Source organism: Molothrus aeneus, chromosome 7 (assembly GCF_037042795.1).
Source record: "Molothrus aeneus isolate 106 chromosome 7, BPBGC_Maene_1.0, whole genome shotgun sequence".
NCBI lineage: Eukaryota > Metazoa > Chordata > Aves > Passeriformes > Icteridae > Molothrus > Molothrus aeneus.
Window position 1 is genome coordinate 20,938,363 of NC_089652.1, and position 27,678 is coordinate 20,966,040.

Sequence of the window (27,678 nt, forward strand, 5' to 3'; positions counted from 1 at the left end):
ATAGAATTTTGAAAACATGCTCCCACAGGAAATAAAAACTGTGTGCCTGAAAGGTAAAAACCTAATTGCAAACACTTGACATTTATCATAGCTATCTCTAGTAGAAAAGGATGTTAATTCTAAATGTTACGTAAGTAACACTTTAAACTTGATCTCAGAAGTACTTTTTTATTTTATCAAAACAATCATAAAGATTTTGGACTGGAGTTGGACAAAAATAAAATGAAATAAATACCTTAAACCTAAAAGATGAGTTGCTATGGATCTCTTGCTGCTATAAACTGAATGTAAAAGGAATCAAAGTTAAAAGTGAACCTTTATTATGAGGCAAGGCAATGAATTGTTTAATAACATTGCTGTATTTTAATTGGTATATGGTTTTATTAGAAGCTCTTGTTTTAAAGCTAACAGCGAGGATCAAATGTCTGTCTCTAAAGAAATTATCTTTGTGACTTGGCATAAGTTTCTTACCAGTTTTTTTCCTTCCTGTGTGTCTCAGTCAAGGACAACAGGTTTTGAAATTTTAGGAAAATATTTATCTTTACTTCCTATTCCTTGGCAGTATTTTATTACTAATTGAGAGCTGGGGGTAAAATGCCAGTGCAATGCAGGTTTTAGTTTTTGGAGGGAGTTGTATTTTTTGTATTTATGGTGTTTGCTCCTCTTGTTCATCAACAGAACTTATTTAGGTACTACTGATTTTAGGATTTGAGAAGGGTGATTTTGCGTGAAAAGAGATGCTTTGAATTCATAGATTATGAAGTATCTCAGGGTGCCAGAGACTTGTTATGTATTTCCCACCTGGAAAACTCTCAAATCAGAAAATCCCATGAAATAAAATTGTTTATTTTTAACTTGTCCTTGTACAGTTTCTTATGTCTTGGAGATGAGATTCTTTTCTAGATACTTTGGGATTAATACAGAGTGTGCTCATTTCCGCTGGGGGAAAAATAAACCCCTATAAATATGTTCTTGTGAAATTTAGTATGGATTATTGTAATATTTACCAAGTCAGTCCTGAATACTTTTAGGACCTATACATCAGGTGTATAATCAAAATATGCTTGCAGTGACTGCCTATGAAATACAGCAGCCTGCATATCTGACATGTTATTCTTCAAGAAGCTATGAGTGCTTAATACTAATAATTTTTTTGAAATGTCTGCAATCTTCAGCTATGAAAAAGCAATGTTTCTAATAGGAACTGCTTGGTCAAGAGTTATAAAAGAAATACCCAATATCACAGTTCTAACATCTATTTAATAATTTGGTTTACTACAAGAATTTTGCTTAGTCATGCTGCATAAAAGCAGAAAAAAAATTCTGTTATTAAGTGCATTATGAGACCTTTAAAAAGAATTATAGCTTGCTTTATCATTTAAGCAATACAAAATGTTGCCTTTTTGACAAAGGAGGAAAGAAAAAAATCCAGATTTCCTTTGTCATATCATGTTAATGAAAACAGATTTTTTTATGCAGATATTTGATACATAAAATAATTATGTGAATGGGGGTGATCAAAAACTTGGGTTCGTAAAACAGTCTTAAATGTCACTCCATGTAACATTTTATGTATCATTATTTCAGGCCTTGGTTGCATTGGAAAGGTAGTAATTGCATTACTTAAAGTAAAAGGGATGTTTTGCTGCTGCTTTGAATAAAGGTAGTTAAGATTCATATCATTAAACTCCATGGATTCATTAAATCTATTCTTGTGCTCAGTTACTTGTCTGGAATTCAAAGATCAGAAGCACTGAAGAATATTTTTTTTCCCTGGAAAAAGCCAGAGAAAAAGCCCCAAGACTGTAACCACTCAGTGTGAGGTGTTAGAATGCAGTCTTTAATGATTTGGTTTTGTTTTGACAGTAAAGACAAAGCTCTGAGTGATAGAAATGCATGTTGTTCTGCTTATTTTTATTGCCAGAGATAGTGTGGGCATTTCCAAGGACAGAACACAAGTTTTCAAGCTCTTTGGTTGGTTGATTTCTATTTTGTCCTACCCCAGTGTGTTCTGTCATTGGCTTTGAGTAGGACTGAATTCACATAAATGGAATGACATTTACTAGAGCCTGAGTCTTTGTGCTGACTCCCCAATATTTAGTTATGAGGAATTAGGTTTCAAGAAATATTGCTAACTACTTTGTTCTGCTTCGTGTTATCACCTGGATGAAGGTTGGCAAGTTCTGTGAAAAGCAGACATGAATTTGTCTTCCAGAAGAGTAACATTGCCTGCAGTTATGCCAATAACTCTGCAGAAAAGGGTATGGCATTTAAATCAGTCTTTTAATTCTGACATTAGTATGGGTTGATAACAATGTTTAAACATGGCTGTATTTATTTTTTCACCTTTTCTTAAATTTCTCTAGTGTAATAATAATGTTTCTTTTCTGATAAATGTAGAAATTTTTGATTTCATTATGTGAAATATGTTTGCTTATAAATATATATGTGTCCACAATTGAATTTTTTTACTGGTGCTCTTTTCTCTGTAACTATAATTTTGTACTTTGTGGAGGAAATTATTTTTCTTAGAGATTAATGTAGCTTTTAAAATGTCATGATTGCTTTAAAATATGCCTCTTTTGAAGGCTGCGATACTGTTCTTAACAAAGGATTACCGGAGTCTGCTTCCACAGGTTTTGCATCAGCCTTAAACACAATGTGCTTTTGCTGACCTGTTCTGGCTAATGCCTTTATAGTGGATGGCCCATCATGTATTTTGGGAACCAGGGTGACACTGGACAGTGTTTTTCCATAGCCACTGCTGCTTGCCTTTATTTGTTATCTCAATAAAAAGTGTAAGCAGTGCAAAATGATTACATCTGTGTGCACTAGGGTTGCCTAGTGTAACTCAATGCGTTGGGGGTATCTGTGAAGTTAAAAATACACACGGAAATGAAGTACAGAAATATGACTCTCTGCTGAGCCAGATATGTTAACTTATGAGAAGTTATTTCAAACAAGTTGTAAGTTATTAATTAGTTCGATTTATTTTGTAAATGTGGAGATATTTTTCAAAACCTCATTGCTGCATAATGTGCTTAACTCATTGTTAATAGACTCTTCTGTTAGTCAGTGGCTTTTTAATGTACCAGCATTGTGAAAAATGAAAGTTCGCTGAAATATTGCTACAGTATTAAATGGTTCTCATGAGCAGTTTATGTGGAATGCAGCATATATTTATGGCATTAGTCTGGTGGCTCTAAAGAAGTATATAAACACATAACTTCTATTGATTTGTGTTATAAATGGTATTCATCTATATTATTTCATTGTTTGAGTTGGAGGGGCAGCCTGTGAGCATAATTGGGATTGATTGGTGCAGATTAGATTATGCTACTGTCTCACTAGCATGATAATATACTATTTTTCTGGTATGAAAACTCTAACATTTAGGTATGTGCAAGATGTTCACAGTGTCAACATGGTTTTATCTAACAATTTGCAATATCTCTGTTACACTTCTCAAAAATACTCCTTTAAAAATTGTGGTTTAACTTCTCAGCTCTCATTCTCTCAATCTTGTGGTTACCTTCCAGTCCTGTCTTCCTCCCCCTAACACCCCTTTAGAGCTCAGATCTTGAGTTGTCATAGTTATTTTATTTTTGTCTGGGTTTTGTTAATTGTATGTAAGGAGAGGAAGGTCTTTGTTCTTTCAGTGTGTAGTTGTGTTAGACTCCTGTGGTATGCACACAGCAGTACTTGGTGCTGTGTGGGAGGGGAGAGGTGTAACTTCACTCAATCTAGCATTCAGAAGGCTGGGAAACTCAGTTTTAACTGTAGTGTATATTTCAGAGGATTTATTTTTTTTTATGTTGAAAGTTAATAATTCTCTGACAAAATACAAGTTTTTTGACAAATTCACAGTAAGATAATTTTCTGCACATTCTCTCTCATTTTTTTCCATGCTGTTATCAAATTAGCTGCCAACAGTTATTGGCTTTACTACTCTTTATCTATGCACTTTGTAAGCCCAAAATAAAATTAATGGAAGCAGTAGGAGGAAGCAGCATAGGGTGTTGCCTTAGGTAGGTAGATATTGGGTTGCACACTGTTTCGAAAAATTCTTGAAGGCATGTGTCCTCACTGAGGTCTCACTGTGTGCCAAATTTAATAGGCTTGTTAAAGCTTGTGATAGTTGTATCTAGGCATGTAGAATTCCTTCTGAAAGTATCTTTTCTGTCTACAGAAGGGGCTTTGTTATTTCTATAGCGATGCCTTAATTTCTAGAACTAGAATACTGCATGAAGGGAAGGTGGGCAGGAAAGAGCCATGCTGGTGAGGGGTGGCTGACATATGTTCATGTGTAAATTTGTTTGTGTTTCTCATGGACATTAGAACCTTTGCCTTAAAGTGGTGTAATTTCTACTTTTTGTTGCACTTGAAGGACCTGGAAAAGTAGGATTTTTACATTAACACTGCATAGTCAAGAGAAACTTAAGTATTAGCTCATGAAATACTCTTTTAGTGAGTCAGTCATTACAAAGAATTATTTCTTAAATCCATGGAATAGGTAATTGTGTAAGAAGTCTAGTTTAATCACAGTACTACAAAAATTGCAAATCTTTATTTTCACATCTCACAAAAGGTAAAATTTTGCATTGTCAATGTGCTTAATCTGTTCTGCCAACTTCTTGAGCACTTAGGTTTTCTCATTTTCATTCAAAATGTCTAATATACTTTGTCCAAACTTATTTTATACTTTCTGTTTTGAAGTCTGATGTGAAGTACTTATCACAGTTGATGTGTTTTGTTCTTAAGTAATATATTTTTAACTAAAGCTACTGAGTCTTGTTTAGGTTTCAAGGGGTCTTGTAACACAGATGGGAAAATCACATGCTTAATGAACATGGGGAATTATGTATATTGAGTGCTATCACAACCAGATTTATAGTTTGTACTGACTAGACATAAACTTAATCCAAGTCAGAGTAAATGATTTTATCTTTTGTATGAATAACTCCATACTCTTCTAAAAGTACTTAAAAAATTAGATTTGAAAGGTTATAATGCATTCAAGACATTGTTTTACAGTCAAAGACCAAAGATTTCTTCAATATAAACACAATTCTATTAGATTTGTTACATGGTAAGGAGAAGACTTAGGCACTTGATGTTGTATGCAAGGTGTATAAACAGAGACTTGCAGTTTTTTTCCACAACAGCTGTGAACTTCATAACACACTAGGTCAGATGATGTTCAAAAGCATTGTGTACACAGTCAATATGTATTGCAGATTAATAATTTCCAGCAATTCTTATAGAGGTTGTATAGTGTCTTTTAATTGAAAGAAATATGACAAAAGAAAGATGTGATTTTAGATTGCTCAGATCTAGGACTGGGCATGAAAATTTCAATATATTCTTGCATCTTTATTCCATCTATTTTTCTGGCCCAAAATCACATGCTGCTTTAATCAATGCTTATCCCTCCCCCAAGGAAAAATGGTCACTTAAGCCAAATTGTACTGAGAATTAGTAATGTCTGTCTGCAAGGCTAAGAGCATGAAAGTAATTTTTCAGTTTTGCGTTTGGACCCCTGAGATGAAAGGCCAGTGTGCTAATCCAGGAATTTTACATAAGGCACTTTAAGTGACATGATAATGGTGTCATTAAAAGGATACCTTTTATACAATTACTGGATACAAACCAAGCATTCATGTATGAAACATCTCTTCATAAGGACAGTTTGAAAAATAGTAATTTAAAAATACAAAAACAATGCCAGTGCCCTTTTTGTCTTTCATACAGTAAGAGAAATAAAAGAAATACAATAATAAATAATATAATCCAAGACCAGGTTGGATTGGAGCTTTGAGCAATCTGGTCTAGTGGAAGGTCTCCATGGCAGGAGGACTGGAATTAGATGATCTTTAAAGTCTTTTCCAGCCCAAGCCTTTCTAGGATTCCTTGATTCTATAATACAGTAATAAAACGTTTCTATAATACAGTAATGTAAGGATAGCATCCTGCAAAATTCTGAAGACAGCTGAGAGGTTTCTTGGAGATGGAGGGAGTAGGAGATGGACTTGAGTGGGCTTTAAAGGCTTTTAAAGGCTTAAGGAGCAGTGGTCAGAAAAAATGTGGTGGTTGAGGTGAAATTTTTTAATTTAAAGTCTTTATTTAAATGGTATATTTCCTTTAATGAATTATTGAGGGGTCTGAGAGAAGATAATGGGGGTAATCACAGGTAAATCATTAGAATGGGTGTGACTGGAAATTCAGTACAGAATTATGTCTTAGACATAAATTACTAGGATAAAACATCACAATAGGCTACTTCTTTATCTGCAGTTTGTTACAAATTAAATAAAGGTTTTGAACCAGAAAAACAGAGCCTCCTCCAGGGAGGGTATTGCCCTCATCCCCTTTTTATGATGTAGGCCAAATAAATCTAGATCTGAAACTATTCTTGAAAAGAATTTTAGACCAATTTTTGCACTGAATATGTACTCCTTATATTCAAGCATGCACTTAAAGATGGATTCTGGTAAAGTCATCATATATTGGTTGACCAGTCATAGTTCCTGCTTTGACTAGCATGAAACCAGTAAAACTTCCTTCTGTTTTTATTGTGTGCAAAAATAATCCCACATGTATAAATGAAATCAAAATGGAACTAAATTTAGCAGTCCTTATGGTTCAGGTGCAGGCAGGGAAACAGAGTTTTTTTCTATCTTTTGGGATTCCAGTCTCTAAAAGCAATCAGATTTTTTAGAGTGTTTTGTACACAAAACCATCAGTGATCTTGAAATTTAAAATGTACAGCATTATGCTGCATAATTGCCATGAAGGGTAGATAGAGATGTATATGTGTATGTGCCTATGAGAGGGTGAGTATTAAGTGCACTGAGCTTTTTAAAAGTCCTTTAAAATCTCAGTGGTTTAATGCACTTGGCCATTACTTGTCCTTTGTGTAGTTTGACAGGGTTTAGTGGTACAATTAACGTTGCACTTTGTCTCCTCTCTGTCTTCAGTTCTTGAACAGATCTTTGATATGTTTTTTTCAGTTTCTTCTTGCTTTCTTTGAACATCTAACATTCTTCATACAGTAACCAAGGAAATTGGCAGTGTTTAGTGCCCTACTCTGATCATAATCCTCTTCTGTGGGCAGAAATCCTTTGGAAAAAACCCAGTTTTTTTATCAATTGAAGAAAGTGCTTGGCCATTTTCTAGCTCTAGTACTTTAGTCTCCTCTTGAATAAATTAGGCTTCAAGAAGTCAGAACTTGACCTTCAGACTGTGTTATCTGGCCTTGAAGTGTATCAAGAGCTACTGCTGAATAGCTATTTTTGCTCAAGTAAACCCCATACCGATTATGCTGCATTGCTGTATGTGAAGGGAGAAACTCAACAAATGGCACACAAGGTGTTGATGTGAATCTTATGCAAAAGATCAAATTTCCCTTACTTTTATGTCTGTTACATGTTACTTTCCACATGCATAAGCAAGTGTCTGAAAAATTAGAAATTTTCTTTACTTTTGATAAACTGAAGTTACATCACTGAATGCAAAGAAAACTCATCACATTGAACCAAGGAATTATTCATATTTAGATTTGCTTTCTTCCTCATTTTCATGCAGTTGCTATAGGCACTGCCCATGCCCCATTCTGCCTCACTCCTTGTTTTTCTGCCTGTTGGTCAGGAACAGAGGCAAGACCAGCCCAATAAAACATCAGCTGCCTTAAGGATCTAAAGAAGTTATGACTGTTTAATCATGTATTTGATTTGCATGGCAAGGTTTTGGTAACAGGGGGAGGGGAGCTGTACATGGGTGGCTTCTGTGGAAGCTTCTAGAAAGTTTCCTTTATGTCCAATAGAGGCAATGCTAGCTGGCTCCTAGGCTGACCCCATCATTAACAGTGGTAGTGCCTCTGGGATAACTTATTTAAGAATGCAAAAAGGTTGTTGTGGAGCTGGAACAGAAGAAAGAGAGAGAACACGTGAGAGGAACAGCCCTGCAGACACCATGGTCAGTGGAGGAGAGGGAGGAGGTGCTGCAGGCGCTGGAGCAGAGATTCCCCCACAGCTGGTGGTGCTGACATGGTCAGACATCTGTCCCCGTGTGGGACCATGGGGGTGTGCAGACCCACCTGCAGACCCTTGGAGGACCCAAGCCACAGCAGGTGAGTGCCCGAGGCAGGCTGAGACTGTGGAAAGCCCACAATGCACAGGCTGTGGCAGGATCTGTGGGAAGAGCCTATGCTGGAGCAGGTGCAGAGTGTGAGGAGTCCTCCCCCTGAGGAGGCAGGAGCAGCAGAGACAATCTGTGATGTACTGACTGCAACCTGTGTTCCTTGTCCTGCTGCACCACTGTCAGGGAGGGGGTAGAGAAAATTGGGTGTGAAATTGAACTTGGGGAGACCGGAGGGGTAGGGAAATGTGTTAGAAGATTAAGTTTTATTTGTGGTTTGATTGATAATAAAACTGGTCTCTCCTAGTTGAGTCTGTTTAGCCTGTGATGGTAATTAGTGAACGATGTCTCTCTATCCTTACCTTGACCCACAAGCTTTTTGCTATATTTTCTCTCCTCTGTCCAGGTGAAGAGGGAAGTGATAGAGTGGCTTTGGCGAGCACCAGGTGTCTAGACAATGTCAACCCACCACAGATCAAAATGCCTCAACTGATCCAATTCTGTGGTAACACTGGAAAGTTTAGCCCAGTTCCAGTCTGTCTAAGTCTCCTCCATTAGTAGTGACTTTCTAAAATTTCTGTTTTGCAGTTGTCCATATTCAGTTGCTTTCAACCCTTTATTTATGTTTACATTATTTCAAGGCAACCAGTTTTTCACAGTTTAAAGTAGTTATATAAGAACAGATTTACTCTGCTGCAGTACAGTTTATAATGGGTGCCTTGGGAACGGTACAAAGCAAAGCGAGTCAAACTTGAAGTTGCCCTTTCCAAGAATACACATCCACGTTCTTCACCCAGAGTTGTTAGGCTCTTGGCATGTATTGCATATTTCATCATAGTTCTCATATTTCATCTCCTTTTTCTGGCAGATCCAAATGGCTGTCTTGGACTGCTGACCAATATCTTCACCAAAACTCATGCTTGGGCATCAAAAATGATAATTTGGAGAGACATCTTTTTTTCCTTTCTTTCCCATGCTTTGCACATCCCTGCAGTTGCTGCTTCCTGCAATTGGTGTTTTTGCAGATACCTTTTTTGTTTGGCACCACTAAAATTCATATAAAGGACTGAGACCCGGGAAGAGGTGTTCAGTTTACACCCTTAATGCTTTTCCTTTATTTTCTACTGGAATCCTCTTTTTTTCCTCCCACTATTCTTTAGTGCATGATTTCTTCACAGTCTTTTCATCACTCTTGTTGCCTATTGTATAATTTCTACTGACAACCTTTGCCCTAACATAGTGTTGTGCTTTTTTTTAAGGCCAGTTGGACTGCTTTACTGAGCTAGTCAATCCTGTTCTCCAAGAGGTTAGCAATTAAATGATATCTAGACCGAATAGCAATTGGAGCCCTCAGCTTTTCTTGTATTGGCCCAAAAGCCAGGCTTCAATAGCTCATCATACCCATCAGCTGCATATGCAAGTCCTCAATGTTGTTATTTTTCCTTTGGTCCTGTTGATTGTAACTTGTTGGATTGGTGTCTGTCACCATCTTTTTGGGTATCTGTTTGACAAGACTTGTAGGATGATCATACAGAAATAAAATGCATATATTTATGGTAATATGAACATGGTTTGTGTGTGGGCAAGCGAAGCAGCAGCCAGACAACCTAGCAGACCTCTGATGTAGGGTATCACAACAAGCGTAGAGATGGGAAATGTGCTGCTGGCTTCTGTTTTCCTGTGGGACTGAAGACTGCTCAGTCTATGTATCTCATTTTCATTTTAGAACAAATGATTAGAGGTAAACATAATCAAAATAGACTAAATTTCTGAAATTATCACCCCCTTTTAACTACATCACCTACTTATTTATCTTCCTTTTCATTTGGTTCCCTTCTTTTAGTCTGCTGCACGTGGTGACTATTACACTTTTGCCAACAGTCACAGGAGCTGGTTTCCATGCCCAGATGCCCTTTGTCTTTTTTTCTGTTCCTTTATGGGTTTGGATTTGCCAACAAAGCCTGCTGACAAATCTGTAATAACACAATAGTGTATAGTTGAAGGTTTTACATGGTTTGAGTAGACTTACTACATTTACTGCAGGATTTACTCTTTATTTGGATTTTATGCTTTGGCCAGAGGGAACAATGCTATGTGAATAAACAAAACGTTCAGAAGTGCTGAGAAATAAAATTTTCTGTCAGAATACCTATCCTACAACAGTTAAACTTTGCCCTTACATTCCACTGATGGCTAGAAACAGATACCCAGAGATGACAGTACTGGACTGATGACAGTACTGACCCAGCAAAGCAAGTTTTTTTGTCATATACCAAGTGGCAAAGTATTTCAGCATCGTAAAGCAACCATTTATTACCGTAGGTTACTCTACATGGCCTTTGTCATATTTGGTCTGGACATTCCTTGTACCACTTCAGAAATACAGAGAAAATTTTCAAACTGTATCTTTAGCTAAAAATCTAAACTTTGCTTTGTCTTGGAGTCTACATGATTTTCTCCTCTATATATTCTATATATTCAGGGGAATACACAGCTGATATAGTTGATGATAAAGGCATTCTTCTGTTTTAAGCTGTGTTACAGTTCAAGCCAAAGCTTCTGTTTAAAATGGCCAAAGTGAAGGAGAGTTTTAAGAAAAAAATCTGTTCTCCTTTTTTTTTTTCTTATTTAAAAGATCTATTTCAGGACTGCTGCAAAGGAAATAGGAAGCTAATTGGTCTCTTAACAGTGTTATTCAGAGACTTGGTCTTTCTCAGCTTTGCAAGAGATCTGCTCTACTGAGAAACCAGCAACATGGTGTGAAAAACCTGGTAGAAACAATAGGTACTTCTTTTTATAGCTGGTATCTCTTCAGAAACATAGACTGCAGCCAGAACGCGGCAGTAACAGATTTGCTTTCTCTTGTGCTGGAACACAGCATTCTATTTATCTCTGACAAGCGAAGGATATGTTGGACAAACTACACTATTAAATACAGAAAGCCTCATTTAAATAATGTTAGTGCCTTGACATAAATAGGGACAAGCTATACAAACATGAGGCTGATAACATTTTGCCCTCATCTTCGTTGTACGCAGAATACAAAAAACAGAAGTATATTTTAGTGGCTTAGTATTTAAATTTCTTTCTTCCTCTGTCTTCAGACATGACTCATTTTCTGTTCATTTTCTGTTTGACAAACTTTTTTTTAAAAATGAAATACTAAAGTGCCTTCTTAAGTCAGATTCTTTGAATTCACCAGTATGATTGTTCCATCCCTCTTTTTAAATCCAGTTAGTCTAACTGTATGTTTTCCATCTGTCTATGCTAAGTGCATTCTATTTATTGCTTTTGTATGTAGTAAAATGTAAACCTGCATATTACTATTAAATATATAGAATCTATTTAAAGCTAGGAGTTTACAGGCAGTGTGGAAACAAAGGACTGAAGATAGTAATACCATAAGTTTACTAATAAGGCTAATACGCTGATCAGCTCCACTAAATTAACTTTTCATGAAGAAAAGTTCATGTGAACATACACTTTTATTAACCTGAATAATCAAGTTTGGTCTGAATATTAATCTCTTTCAGTCAAAAAAAAAGATTTTTGAACCTTTATCAGAAAGGGCTTGTTTTGAGGGTTAAAAACTCTTAGCTATTACCAAGGGGATTTTTGTACCTTGCTGTTTTTTTTAGCAATCTTCTGTGGATTTCATGAGAAATAATAAGGAAGATCTGAATGAAAATAATGGGTCATAAAGCATGTACATTTAGCCAAAACAACTGAGCTCTGTTAGGAGGACTGTATGAGCTGAACTCTATGAAGGAGCATTGTGATTCCAAGACCAAGTGGTGATGCTTGGCTTAAGGGAGAATAACCTGTGTACATTTACGCAGTGGTTGGATTATGTTATGGTCTCAGCTGAGTTTTCAAATTACTTTCCCTTGTATATAGAATTTTACCCAAGTTTCATGGAAATTTAACCATTAATTAATTTATTTTTAGTGGCTCAGAAGGTGTAAAACTCTCTTGCCTTCCTGATCATCCATGTATTGTGTTTAGGTTAATTGAAAATCCATGCATACTGTGCACTGGAGATGAGAGGGAACCTTTGCTGGATTAGCTGTCTTTAAGTGGTAGTCTTAAGAGGACAGGAATAGGGAGCCATTTACCTTTCCCTGCACCAAGAAGTTTTGCAAATAGCCTTGTGTCAGGTGTTAATGTATAAAGTTGGCATTAATAATATTTTAATGAAAAATAACTAAGATTTATTTTTATTGTGGCTAGTAAAACATGGTTCTTCCATTCTGATTTAGAGGGTTAATATGAGTAAGAGCCTGAAATTACTTGACTATAGATGGCTATTCTAAAAATGAACTGTGTATTCCAAGTTTACCTTTATTCTGTAGTCTATTTCTTCATAATTGTTTAATTTTCAGCTCTTTTTTTTGAAGGACCTGGGAAAAGTTATTGATACCAGTCAGTGTAAACTGCATTACCCCACTGAGATTTTTCAGAATTATGATGGTTACTCTAAATCACTTCAGGAATTGCAATGAACAAAATGGAAAAAAGTTTTCATAAATGTAAGAGTAGGTTTCCTTCCAGGCAGAGACAGATTTAGGTAATGATTCTTTCTTAGCTGCCTGGTGGTAGGCACTGGTGACTCACAAATTTGCAACGCGATACCCAAAGTTAATCTGCTGCAGTAGCCCTTGGGCTTTTCCACTTTTTCAGGTCTGAGCAGAACTTTATACTCAGTGCAAGCAGATGAAGTGATAGATGGAGCCTAAGCCTCCCTTTGCACTGGTGCTAGGATAAGCTGAGGTTTGCAATTCAAATGCTAGACTGTATAACCTCCTGTTAACTATTTGCCTTTTTATTTCCAGTTTATTTCCATTTTAAACAGACAATTTTATTTCGCCTATAAAGACTAGATCTGGGAACCTGTTCCATACCTATTGTGAATAATTAATGCAGATAAATGATTTAGCTTCTCTGTGGTGTGTTTATCTTGTATAAGTGCTCCTTCAACAGCTTAATCATTTGGTGAGTCTGCTAATTTTCTTTCATTTCTGATGTTCCATGGAAGGGTATTATTTGAAATTTTTGCTGATAATATTTAAATTTCCGCACAACTTTCTAGTTATTTACACACATCTTAATAGTTGTATTTGAAGTATCTTTCACTGTCTTTGTCTGGAATCTCCAAAGTTTGAAAAAAAATTTGGTAAGGTAGATTAACTTGGGACTCCCAATTTAAACAAATTGTTTGATCTACCCCTACCTTTCCTTATAAATAATGTGTATTCTTTTTAAGGAGTTTATTGTGGGTTTTACTTCTGTAGATCTCTTTGTATTTCTCACTCCTGATTTGGTCCTGTGTGGTAATGGCTGTTGATGGTGATAGATCTTTCACTTTTAATCTATTTATTACTGCCATTCCTACTTACAGGATGTTGAACTTCACAGTGTTGCTGTTGCTATTTAATTCTTCAATTATTGTAATTTTTTGGGCCAAGTGTCATTTAATTATCATATAGTTTACAAGACTCTCATTTTCTGCTCTAAAAGTAGTTGTATTATGAGTTAATTTTCCAACACGTGAACGTGGCTTTTTCTAGACTTTGCCTTTTTGTATGCAGGGAAATGAAATCTTCTGTAACTATTTTATTACTATCTTTAACTACATTTTGTTTCTGTTGACCAATATTGTTAAATTGAATACATCAAATTCAGGATTAAGTAATGATATTTGTATTTTAGCTTCCCTGTTGTGTCTTTCAAACTCTGTTTCTCTTCAGTTTTACTGACGTTGTCTTTGCCATGATTGCAAGTCATATTGTCCTCATTCTGCCATTTTTTCCAGTATTATGATGTGATTGTCATAACCTTTGTTTGAAAGAACTTCGCCGGTATATTTTTACGCATAGCCTATTACGATTTGGAGATCTGCATAATTTAACCTCCCTTTTTATAATACAACATACTTAGACATCTAAAGCAGCAGTCAAGTGAGGAGGTATAAGTTCTCTACCAATCTTAATGAGTTCAGTCTGTTACCTTGCTGTACAGAAACAGATTTCACTTCCCCTGCCTCATGTTGTTTAAAGCAAAACTGAGGCACTAATGCTGACTTGCCCAAAGTCAGGTGGCAAGTATGTCTTTTGAAAGTAAGAATTGGACCTTTTTGCCTGTACGTAATAGAAAGTATTTTTTGTTACTTCTTTGCATTGCTATTCAGTTTCTATTTTTGGTGTAATTTTCTAATTCCTGGGATGGTCATGGGTGGTGGGATTAGGCAGGGCGTGGAGTTTTTACCAGGAGTCTAAAGTAGGGGAGTGGCTCTGTGGTCTGCATCATACAGACAGTTGCCATAGTGCCATAGTAAACACATTGCCACAGAAGAACATTACAGAACATAAATAGAAATTGTTTTAACTGATAAAATAGGCATACTTTTAACATGAAATTTAACAAGTTTTTAAATACTTTCTAGAAGAATATTTAGGTCTAAAAAAATTTTTTATGTTTTGAGGCAAGAAATTTTTTTAATTGCTAGAGAAACTGACCTTGTCCGTCATCTTACATTGGAATAAAGGCTGGAAATTAACCTTAGTTTTGCTCTTTGAAATGTCATTTTTAAAAACGGTTAAATTATGGAAAAAGTATGAGGTCCTTCTAGGTTGTGGAAGGAGAGGTAGACCAATTTTCCTAGACTTTGCTCTTCCTTCTTTGCACTTTGTTTTCATTGCAAGACAGAAAATAGGAGCTGTGTTCCTTCTGCCTCTTGAAGCTATACTGTGTTCCAAATGAGAAGTCGAGATGTGTACAATTAGGCATTGTATGCACCTTGTTTTAATGACAGATGTAAATTTCTGGAAACTGCTTGAATCCTTTTGACCTGGAAATCTTCCCTTTGGAGGAAATATTGGAAGCTGACATTTTATCTTGCATTCACAGCTGATAAAGAACACAGTAAACTTTACTAACATGCTATTTGTTTCTAACAACAGTTGTGACTTAACTTCTTAAATATTTTTATGAATGCAGAATTTTGCTGACTCATACTAAACCAAGACAGACTGTTGCTAGAAGTCATAAACCAGTTCAAAATGCTAGAAGTTTCCAAGCGCTTCCATTGTAGTTAAAATACACTCCAAATTCCTCTACCCTTTGCCAATATCAATAAGCAAAAAATTTTGTCTAGCAGGCAGAAGGGTTGGGAGTTGGAGAACAAATGCTGCAGGCAAAAAGCCTGATTGTTAAACTATAGAGAGGGGTTAGCAGAGTATCAGGCCAGCATTTCAGGAGAAGTGTGACACCCTGGGAGTGTAAGAATTTTCAAAGCCTGATTTTGCATACAATAATTCTGCATTTAACAAAAATGTAACAGAAATGATAATGTAATTACAAAAATGTGCAGTGTTTTATTTGGGGGAAAGGGGGGAATAATTTTAGAAATCATAAGCTAAATTTAGGGGCTTTTATCTTTATAAATAAACGTGGCCCCTTTTTTTTTTTTTAAAGGTGCTCATTACCCACTGTGTCAATGGCTAAACAGAAGCATTAAGAATCATATAAATGTCAGGTCATATTGGTGTAGGCACCTAAATATGGAATCTGTGTGGTATTGGTTCTTTTTCTGTGGGTTTCTACCTGGCTTTTTTCACACATTAGGACTTTGGTTTGAAATTTTAAATTCCTCAGTGCAGGGCATATGTTTGTGCTGTTTCTGCAGATTGGAACTTCCGAAACAGATGGCATGAAGATTCAGAAGAATCAGACTTGGACACCCTCTCTTAAAAGTCTATGAACACTTAATTTAATTATTGTAGTGGAGATGACGGTTGAGTGGGGAAGAAGACTCGGGGGAGTAGAGTCCAGCTTTGCTTCTCTTGCTCCTCCCTCCTCCCACATTGCTTACCTTATGTGCTCTTTTACTTATTCTTTTATAAAATTGCTGATTTTTTGCTTCTTCTGGTTACTTTTTCGTGTAAAAACAAGGGTCTTCTTTCTATTTTCCTTTGTTAAATATTTGATTGTATTTTTCACCATTTATTTTACATTCTGAGTTAATTTGATTAGTGAAATATGAAAAATAATATATTTCATTTTGAAGCAACATTTCTTATAATAATAATTTTTGGAGGGATAAAGATACACTGCACATAATTCTGGGGTCTTGGCTGATTTTTAATATATTGAAAATCTGAAAGAGAACATGTAGGAATGCTGTACCTCCTTGCCTGCTCCCATAGGCAGTGAAAATGATTAATGCTTGTCATGCTGAGCTTGGAGTTTTCCTCTTATAGGAAAATCTTGGAGCTGCTTATTTCTTACTTCCAGTGACTTAAATATAAGCTATTGAGGTGTTTCTTTTTCTAGCCTTGGGAAGAACTAAAATCTCCTTGTATTTATAAACTAGACCGGAAAGAAGATTTCAGTGCTGCTGAGACAAGTTTTTCTGCCTAGTAATAGGTATAGTCAAGGGAAGTGAAACAGCTTGCTTTGGAGCAAAGTTTGAGAATGTAGGGTATGAAAACTGTAATGAGACTTTGGTCTCAATTAGCAGCTCTTTTCTTGTGTGCTACTTCTCAGACAGATTTTTCAGGGGAAAAAAAATGGAAAAAAGTGGAGATGACTGGCCAGTCAAATACATGGTGAGAGCCACTAATAAAAGTAGAGGTATCACTCAAGCTTGCTCATTTCTGTAGGAAGTCAGCATAGCTGCATCTTTAGCATAACTCTGCCACCCTTTAATTCTCAAAGCATTTTCTACTTCTAGGAAGAGAAGTATTGCAACATATTTCCAAGGAAAAATGGGATTTTGAATTTATCCTTTTTCATCTGATCCACTCCTCTTGGAATAAGTACATTCCTAGCAATCTTACAGGAGACTTTGCTTCAAACACAACACCAAGTGCATACTGAGCAACTTCTAATTAAAAAAACCGCTCAAAGATCACTCTAAGTGATGAGATTTACACCAATTTGTTAAGCAAAATGTGTGACAGAAGTTGATGAGTATCTATTAGGTGACTCTTGTCTCCTGCTGCATCTGAATCCCTTGCAAGGAAGAGAAAAAGGTCACAGCATTTGTGTTTTGTAAGGTACCCCATCGTAGCTGTGAGCTGGGGTGATCTCTTCTCCTAGACTTGAGCAGGATTTATTTCCCTATACTGAGAAAACTGACTGAGAATACTCACAGAGAATATAAACTGGGTTTTTTCTCATTGTTTTTTTTGTTGTGTTGTTTTGTTTTGCTTTAGCTGAGCTCCAATAGTCCAAGGCCACTTCCAAGGCTTCCCACTCCCTGAGCTGAATGGCCACAGGCAGCTCATTATCATGACTTGTGTTGCTGTCTCCAGCATTTTAAAAACTCTTTTTCTGTTTCTCTAGCAATAAGAGTGAAGTCATCTGCACTGCGACTCTTAACCCTTTTAAAAAGAATTTCTGTTAAAATATCCGTCAAGAGCCTCAGCATGGGCTGTACGTGCTCTTGCTGTAAAATAAGCATATCACTGAACTTGATGAGTGCCTGGGGAAAACTGCAGTTGCTGCTCTGTGCCATAGAGTCCCTAGCCAGCATGCTCACATGGATTCCCACCCTGGCTTTATTGCAAGAATATTGGGAAACAGAATAGAATATTTCAGCTGGAAGGGACTTAAAACAATTGTCAATACTTGGAAAGTTACTTCAATTCTTACCTTTGCTTTCATCTTCTCCACTGTCTCTCTCCTTTCTGGCATTTCAGCCTGTAAAATCCTTTAGGTTCAGCCTGACATAGACTTGCTGGACAGACTAATGAAGCTGTCTGTGACCTTCAGTGCTGCCCACAGTAGGACCTATTTTAAGGTGATGGGATGCTGTTTCCTCTAGTCACCCCTACAGCCCTCCATCCCATTCACAGTGCACCCTGCCAGACACATCTTTTGATTTCATCTTTGAATCATTGTAAATATTGCAGGAATTTAAATAATTCATGTTGGTTTATCCTGAATGGCCAAACATCATTTCTGTGTGACTGGAGTAGGACTTTGTGTGTGTGGAGCCAGGCTCTGCTGCAAGCGGGCTGCATTGCTGCTGGTCTCTCCTGCTTAGCAGTGGGAACACTGCCAAAGCATAGATGTCTTACAAAACCAACCACAGCCATCCCCCATGGCTGCTTTGGCAGTATTAAATTCAGTAGCAATGTGGTCTTTTTGCCTTTTGGATTAAATGGAAATACTGGGCTTAGGCCTGTGGAAACATTGGATCTTCTTTCTCTGAAGACTTCTATTTCCCTTGAGAGTCTCAGCTTTGAGGTGGTTGATTCATATGTAGGGAGAGGTTTTTCAGCACTTTAGGAGCATGAATTTAATGTTTGCCATATCCTGAAGATTGGTGTTGTGGCAAGGGTGGCTGAATATTGTATGGGACTCTTGACCTGTCAACATTGATTAGGTGCAATATTAACCAACCACTGTTGGTGGGAAGATGCAGGTGGTAGGAGATACAGTTGGAGTTTCCTGCTCACTTTCCTACCAACTTCAGCACAAACCAGAGAGGGAGCTGCCTTGACAAGTTAGGGCACAGTACATTCCTGCTTGTTCATTAGATGCTTGAAATGAGCGTGTATTCGGTAAGGCAGCTGTTAGGAATGACTGACAGTAACAGGCTTGTTTGTCTTTAAAGTGAGAACTTGTATCTTGCTGTTTAATGAGGGATTTACAATGGTATTTAGGTTTTGTGCATAAAATTCAGGAGAGTTTTGTCTTGCTTTCTCATGAATATGGATAAATGCAATAAACTGAGAGGAGTATTTTGTCAGTTAAAAGCATCTTGGGCACCCTTTAAACTGAGGATGTGTGTGCAAGAATTCCAGTTCTTGTTTGTCAAAATTTGAAGCCACTCTGTAACATCTCCTGTTTTACTCTCTACAGAACTGCGAGCATCTTGAGTCTGATTGCCATTCTCTGAACTAACTCCTTTATCAAATCTTTCTACAGTTCTGCAGTCGGAGAATTCTTGAGTTTCACTGTTTATGCTGTGTGGTTTCTTTTTCAGCTTATTAAGAATGTACAGTTTCACTGCATTTATTTATCTCTCCATTAATGATTTTTTTAAGCTAATGTACCAATCTGGCCAGTGTCCTGTGGCAAGGGATATCCTGGGGCCAAATTTAGTAGTGGAATATTCTTTGCTTGGCTGTTTTGTTCTCAATGATGCCATTGCACTAAAGAGGAGTGGCTGCCTTTCATGTTGCACTCTGTATGTGTGGGTTCTTGTCTCAGTCATGAAGCTGAGAGAGCAACATACATGGAGTAACTGAAGCAAAGATTAAACTTACGGATATTTTAGAGTTTTTATTTATTGCAGGTAATCAAAGTGTATAGTGAAGATGATACTAGCAGAGCTTTGGAAGTACCAAGTGATATAACAGCCAGGGATGTGTGTCAGCTCTTGATATTGAAGAACCACTATGTTGATGACCACAGCTGGACTCTCTTTGAACAACTTACCCACACAGGTTTAGGTAAGATTAATAATATATAATGGTAAATAAGGTGTCTGGTTTTCATTTTCACATGGAAGTACAATTCTAATAGAAAGGCTTGGAAGCAAAATGATGGGAAGTTTCTTCTGAATTTTTTATTTTTGGGGTTGTTGCTTCTGATTATTTTTGAAAGCATAGGTATAAACTAGATTTTTTTTCATGGTACATTTGCTTCACACTGCTTGATCTGCCTCTGTAAGAATAATTTGGAAGACAGTAACAGTTAAAGTTCTCACTGAAAATTCTTCCTTGTTTTTATCTGGCAGCTCTTTCTCTCTTATGGCTGGTATTTCCTGCTTATCTCTAGAAAGACTTGGGTTATTTTTGTCAGAAATAAAATCCTGTTTGTTCCTAACACACCTGAGTGAAATATCTGACATCAGGGACTGAAAGAGGTTACACAGTGCTATTTTATCTTTACTATAGGATTTGGTTTTCAGAAATAATATCAGCGTGGGCTGTCAGTATTTTCCTTCACTGCATTCACTTTGGCTAGATTTATGGTGAACTCTGGGACAGCGCTACTTTAAAAGGAAAACAAAACCAATCCTCCAAACTTCCACTTAGGACCAGTGAGCTGCATTGAGGCAATGCTATGTGTAGTATTTTAAGTTGCTGGTAGCAAGATGTTCTGAAATTCTTTCACTTTTTCAGTGTTCCTCTAGTGTAGTAAAACTTCTCTTTTTCTATTATACAGTTCAAAATGTGTAATCTGTGGTTTCAAAATAGAACATCTGATCTCTGTTCCTTTTTGAAGTGTATATGTGTACTTTTGCAGTATAAAAAACATAAGGCAAATTAATTTTAGGGAGAAAGGGGATGTTTGCAGAGATGTAAAAAATGCAGAATACAGGAAAGACTTTCCTTAGCAAGAGAGGAGTTTAGAAGCCCACTGCTGGAAAGTAATAAAACTGAATCTCAAGTTAGACAATCTTACTTGCTTTTACAGCACGGTGTTTCAGTACTGTGTTGTGTATGCTTTTGATAGGAAATTATGTTAGAAAAAAATCTACTAGAGGACAAATGCCAAAGAAATATGGTTATAATTTCACATCACTCAAAATTTCCATATTATTCTTGAACTTTGGCACTGTACTAGAGCTAAAAAAGGTAGTACTTCTGCAACTTCAAGGGCAGTTCCATCTGCTAGTGCAAAGTGTGGCTTGAAAAAGAGGATGTTCTGGATGCCTTCCTGCATTCTAAAATATATAGAAAACTCCATGGAGTTCTTAATTCTCAAAAGAGACTGTGCTGGTACCTGGTAACCCCAGTGCTGTTGATTTAAAAAAATGTACACAGCAGGAACAAAAATCAAACACCCCCACATTCTCCCTGACCACTCTCTCCTTCCCCCCCAGATATTTAAATATGGCTGAAAACTATTCTTAGAGTCCCTTTCTTTCTCTGGATGTATCTAGGGAATCCAGCCTTGTGCATTTATTGAAAATAAACTTGACTGTGCATCTCTGACTCAATTATCTTTATCAGCTGTTGTTTAAGGATGAACTACAAAAGCTAAAACTATTTTCTGCCCTTTTATACTCCTTTATCCTATGAAGGCAGACACAAACATTTTTCAAATTTCTTTTCTTGCTTTGTAAAATTTCAAAGATATTTGTAACCTTTTGCACTGAATGTATCAGCTGTGAGATGCTTCCAACTCAGAGGAAGGCCAGAGTTAAATCTGGGTCGAGGTTGAAAATGACTGCTATAGAAGAAGAGGTAGCAAAATGGCTTTAGAAAACAGTGCTATATAAACAGCAGAAGTGTTTTCTGTTTCCTGTAGTGTAGCTGGTGTTCAAGTAGTGTCGTAACTATTGAAGAAGATGCCTTTGAGAACCATGCCAGAACAATAGTGGCACTGTTTCTCCAGCTTTCTGTATTTGCACAGTACACTTTTTGACAAGTAGTGTGTTTTCTTCAATCTGGAGAATTTCTTGGAAGATTTCAATATCAAATAATTAGTGAAATTGATTTTCCTAATATTATGATATTCTTGAAATTGCTGAAGACCTTCATTCACCATGCAGTCTTATAATTACTCAGCTGCTTTCAGTGTAGTTCTAGAAAAAGGTGAATGCTTAATTTTAAAAGTAAAATAGTTTCCTAGATGATGAGGTTGGCAATTCAACATTACTGGCCAAGGAAAGGAACAATTTGAGATATCCCCTCTGTATTTTTAGAGTACTGAACAATAATGGAGTTATTTTAATGATGCTGTATTAGATTCGGTTTTGTTAGAAAGAGTTAACGTATTCATCTTGACTTGCTTTAAGTATATTCTTAAGCACTGGAAGAGTAGTTTGAACAAATACTTTTCAAATGATGAGTTAGTTTGGGATTGTTTTCTGTTTCTTACTGCTGTATGTTTTACCCATGTAAATTTGGAAAGTCTTTTCATCTCATAAGTTAGGGGAATTGGTATTGAAAGGAGAAGTGCTGTGGGCAAATGTGTGTGTCTGTGTAAATTTCAGGATTATGTGGATTAATAATTCATCCATCAATTAGTGAACATTTTCTTTAAAATCTAACAGCTGTCTGAATACTCCTGAATTAGATATAATTGCATGAATCTTAGTGAGCTGAGCACAATGTTCTACTTTTAATCAAGACAGACATTAATTACATTGCTGGATTGTGCCTTCATTGCTGTGTGGAGGTATCTGCTGAGAAAGTTTAAAAAGGAAAAAATCCCAACAAAACTCCCACCTAGAGCAAAGCATAAACCCACGGTCTCTATATTTCACTTTTCACAAACATATGTGCCCTTGGGTGCAGAGCTCTATTGTTGAACACCGAGGATGGTTGTGCCCTCACTGCTGCTGCCTTGGCAGCCAGGAAGCTCAGCTTTCTTCCCTACCTCCCAAGTTTTGCAGTATTGGGGGTTCTATTTTGAATATCTGAAGTTCAGCAATTCCTGCAGCTCTATAAATCAATATATTTCAGAACTGTGTCTTTCTGGTATGTGTTCTTTTAACTTGAATGGTTTTCACAATGTCTAAGATCATTGAAAGCAGCTGAAGTGTGCCTAAATTTGGATGATGCCATGTCATCCCTACCACCAAGTACCTTGGTGCTGAGTCCCATAGTTCCACTGCAGTTCCCCTGAGCAGGGCAGGCTCTGAAAACAGAACAGTTTTCCATAACTGCTCTCCTTTGTAAAGGAAGTACTATCTTCATCCAGAAAATTTTTCCTTGTATACTGAGAAGTTTTTCTGCTGGCTGTAAACAGTTTTCTGTTTGCTTCTGCAGCTGAACACACATTTTCTAGGGCTCCTCTTTGAGTAGAGGGCAGTGCCTTGGCCAGGCACATCAGTATCTTTCAGTCTCATTTTGATTTCACTCTGCATTCTTTCAGGTAGTCTGTGAAGGCTAGGAAGGTTCATAAAGCACTACCTGTGACATAGTGCTGAGCAATGTCTTTCTATTTTTTATTTAGTTTAAATTTTTTCCCCACTGGGTGGCTGGAGAAGAGGCTTTTTGAAATGTGTTCTATCATGTACTCCAATATTAAATCTTTCATGTGCATTAAATACTTCCATAATTAAGGAGGCTGTTGTGGACTGTAGCAGGTGCTCCTCATGTTAGAGATAGCAGTAATAAAGAGATGATAGAAAGGGAGGTAGAAACTCTCCAGTCTAGTTGGAAGACAAACAGGATTTGCCTAAACAGAAAGGCAGCTTTTTCATGTGAGCATTTAAGGATTTGATTACAGGGCTGTGTTTTTGGAGGGCACTCAGTGTTTCAGTTCCTTCAAAAAAGTAAGTTTGCTCAGTTATAAAATATTTTTTGCTGTGGCACTTTAAAAATAAAGAAATATCAGCACCTTTACCCATCTTTTGGGGTGATGCACAATGTCATATTTTTCTACCAAGAGGTAAGTCTTGAGGAAATGGTGTTTTCTTAAATGTCACAATGCCAAGAGTTTAAGAGTTTTAAATGTCATCTCAGAGGAGCACTTTCTCTCTATAAAACTGAAGGAAAAAAATGCTGGTTTTAACTCAGACCTTCAGTTCTTTGCCCTTGCTTCTGAAGAATGTGTTTTGGAAGAGAACAACCTGTACAAGATTTCAAAATGCTTACTTCACTATTTTTGGGTATTTTTTGTTTTCTGAATTTTTAATGGTTTTATTTCTTCATTTAATCTGGTTACAAAATGGGATTTTCATATAGCATCCTTAATCTCTTTTTGGACTCAAACATTAGTTAAATTCAATGAAGAGTGAGTTAAATTGAATGGAAGTTCAACTTCACTTTATCTGTAGATCATGAAAGTTCTTTGGCTTTGGCTAGTCATGAGCTTGATATTTGATTTTGCATTTTGTTTAATTTTTTTTGTTTTGTTTTCTTATAGGAAGAGCTATAGAAGACCATGAATTAGTGATGGAAGTCCAGTCAAATTGGGTAATGGAAGAGGAAACCAAACTGTATTTTAGAAAAAATTATGCAAAGTATGAGTTTTTTAAAAATCCATTGGTGAGTCCTAATATTTTATCTGTGAAGTTACTGCAGTTACTGTTTCTAAAAAAGTCTTTTTTGGTGCACACAGATAGTCAGAGTTTAAATTTTTTAGTGTAGCAGGAGTCAAAAGGAATAAATACGTGAAATACAGCAATGTATTGTAGTGCATGTGATCATTGGCTGGTCCCTTTCTTACAACTGTAAAACAGCCATGTTCATTTTTTATGTTTGAGAGTGATGGGGACAGTGATTGGGTTTAATTGTATTGAAATTTGCACACGGACATAAAACAAAATTAAATTTTTGCAACTCACTGAACTTTTCATCAAGTGACAACATAATATAAAATGAAGCAGTGTGAGCAGAGGCACCTGTAGCAAAGATTATTTTATTGTTGAAGTGAAAATTGAATGTTCTGGCCCAGCACTGCCAAATTGCAGCTTCTCCCAGCTGTAGCTAAATGACAACTGACACAAAAGGCCATGAGCAGCCATAACCTACTAGGGGTAAGTGAAAGTGAAGCCAAAGTTAGCATACGTAAGGAATGGAAAGAGAGCATTTATCCTGTAACTCAGGGATGTTGCCAAAGGTTAATGCTGCTGATTCAGACCTTGGCTGATGGCAAAGGGCATGGAAGCAGTCCTGGCTCAGCGGAAGGAACTTACCATCTGGTTGCTCCATGGTGTATTTGGACAACTCCTAATGCTGTCTCTTATAAAACCAGCTTGTTTCAGATGTAAAAAGGAGAAAGAGCAGAACTGTGTGAGGGCTTAAAAGATAAAAAGTGAAAAGGAATTTGGATTATCTATGTATGAAAAAGATAAAAAGGTAAATATAAAGATAACAAGAAATATAAGAGTTTTGGGAATTTTTGTTTGATTGAATTGTGTGTCTCTGGACAAATCATGATAGGTTTGTCCCAGATATGGAGATATCACTATACCAGTGAAAAATTTTTCATCTTGAGATGCTCTGCAATTAGTAAAGAGGCTTTCACAGAATCACCGAATGGGTCAACCTGCCTGCTCAAGCAGAGTCATTCCAGAGCCCATGACACAGGATTGCATCCAGAGGGTTTTTGAAAATCTCCATTGAGTGAGATTCTACAACCTTTCTTGGCAATCTGTTCCAGTACGTGATCACCCACATAATAAAGAAGTTCTTCCTCATATTCAGGGGAGACTTTCTATGCATCACTTTCTGTCTGTTGCCTCCAAAAATTAAGTTTATGTATTGTTTAACCAGTGAGTGGAGCTGGCTGTGGAGCGTGGCAGACCTGCAGCTACAGCAGCTTCAGCAGCTATAGCTAAGCGGAGTTCTTCTGGGTGTTCTGGTCCCAGCTGCAGCAAGAATGCTTTATCACAATGAGTTAATATGAATTAACCCTACCAGAAGTTCAATTTCATTAAAAATGGAAATTGCTGAACATTGGGTGGCCAAGGGAATATTAACTTCAAATTTGTCCAGGCCTTGAGAAAACATTATTTGTGATGGTCAAACCCTTGTCTGGTTCATATCTGCATGACTGTATTGAACACCCCAGCTGCAGGTCTGTCCCATAAGTTATCCCTTGAGTTTTCCTTGATAATGAAACTGGCATTTTAGTTGTGGGCTTTTAACCCCATCATGTTGATGTAGTCAGATTTTTTTTGTTAATTTGTATAATACATAAAATAGAAGATTAAAAAAAAAAAGAGAGAGAACTCTTTCTGTGTTAGTGGAAGATATTCCAAAATATTTTACTGGGTTTCTAGTGTAATGAAAACAGTAGAGAACAATACACTTTTCAGCATGTTGGTGTATAGCCTCCTTACTTTGTAGCATATTGACTCCCCAGGCAAGTCTTATATGTCAAAAGCAATAGAAATTACTGCTAGAAAAACAACACTAAGGGCCAAATATTGCAATGTGATTTGCACTGGTGTCTGAAACCCTGTTCCAGAGACTATTGATGTTTTCTCAAAATTCTGTGTTTTTCAGCAAATAATATATAGCATGTGCCAAATTTTGGGATGATATTAAGGTAAGCTTAAATTATTGGATCAGGGAATCTTCAGTGTCTTGCACTGCACTGAGAACTTAAAATGCACATACAAGAGAGAAAGTTTTGTATTTATTTCTACAGAACTTTGATACAAGTTCTTGTTGTTACAGAGCTTTTTTCCAGATCATATGATATCTTTTCCAAGTGAGACCAATGCAGCTCTAAGCCACTCTGGGATATTACAGGTATGTAATCCTTGAATGAAGATGAACCAGCACAGCTCATAATTTCCCATTATCTGTGCTGTGTGAGCATAGTTCCTTATTGCTGTTGGATCTGTTGCTAGGTTTTGAATAAGTCAAGACATGGTTAGTAACTTTTTTCCTCAAGAGATAAGAAAGAATGTGTCCCTTCCTGGCAGCTATTATATGCCCACACTTGGAAACTTGGATGTCCTTTAAGAATCAAGGAGCCCCAAAACAAAGGAAATACAGTGAAAACATTCAATACCTTTACTGGGTATTTCAGGTGAAAGACACTTTTTCCTTAAATGGTTGGAGGAGTGCTGGAAAAACTTAGCAGCAGGCTATGGTAGAATACCAAAATACTGGTGATGTGACACAAATGGATATAAAAAAGAGTTAAATGGTTAAACTTAACGAGTAGAAAATTTAGACTGACTAGGATGATTTGTTAGCTTGAAGGCTACTGTAGCCTTCAAAAAAAAATTATGGTAGGTCACTCAGTGTTAGTCATCTTTTAAGCAGACACAAGATTCTAATTTACAGTGGGAATAATGAAATGATAATACAAAATGACCATATCAGGGATCATTGTCTTACTTTCAAAGGGGGGAAAAATGAGTAATAAAGGTGGAAACATACACATCACTCTTGTTTGCTTGTCATTAGAAAAATTAAATAATAGAAGAAGAACTTCCACTGGTCTTAAGACAGCAGCCCCATGCATGAGTTTTGGGGATAAGGAATGATTGGAAAGGCAACATAACATAGGATATTTAGGGCAGAAGCAAAATAAACACAGAAATTACAGTTTTAAAAAAATCTATATGATAAGGTCTACCTTAGCATCCAGCAGTAAATGAAAACCATTTTAAATAATGAATTCTCAGAGCACTCTTTCATATTAAATAATTATATCCTTATAAGAGTGGATTTTAATCAAGATGTTGAGATTATCCCAAATATAGTAAAAAGTTTTGTGAATTAGATTTGACATACACTAGATTCTGTAAGTAATTTTTACAAACCTACATAAAATTTTTGTGATTTCAGAAGTGCTGCTAATCTAATGAAAATTGTTTCCCTTTTGCCACCTACATAATACAGTTTTTGCACTTCTAGCATAAACGTTTAATTTAGAAAATTTTGTCCCCTATGTTAATAGAAATTTATGTTTCCTCACAAATGTAATTTAGTAGTTCAAAATATAATGAAGACTTATAAGAGAACTGTTTGCCATATATTCTTGTGCAGAACTTCTTTAAGCCCATATTGTGAGATCTAGAAAATGTTCAGAGCTGCTAGGTAAACTTAAGAATCATTCTAAATATATATCTATTACTTGTCATTTTGGTAGCTTGATAAACATGTT

At 36.5% G+C, this 27,678-nt stretch overlaps 1 protein-coding gene across 2 annotated transcripts in view; it reads left to right on the forward strand.

Moving 5' to 3' along the window:
* Positions 1-27,678, forward strand: part of GRB14 (growth factor receptor bound protein 14) — a 58,096-nt gene that overhangs the window by 13,404 nt on the left and 17,014 nt on the right. Inside the window, exons 1-4 of one of the 2 annotated variants that reach the window (XM_066553334.1) lie at positions 2,173-2,261; positions 19,442-19,598; positions 23,974-24,095; positions 26,235-26,309. In XM_066553334.1, coding sequence (XP_066409431.1) covers positions 2,199-2,261; positions 19,442-19,598; positions 23,974-24,095; positions 26,235-26,309 — 417 coding nt within the window. In that variant the 5' untranslated portion in view covers positions 2,173-2,198. Of the gene's footprint in view, positions 1-2,172; positions 2,262-19,441; positions 19,599-23,973; positions 24,096-26,234; positions 26,310-27,678 lie in introns of those variants that run through there. The other variant, XM_066553335.1, reaches the window with a different exon arrangement.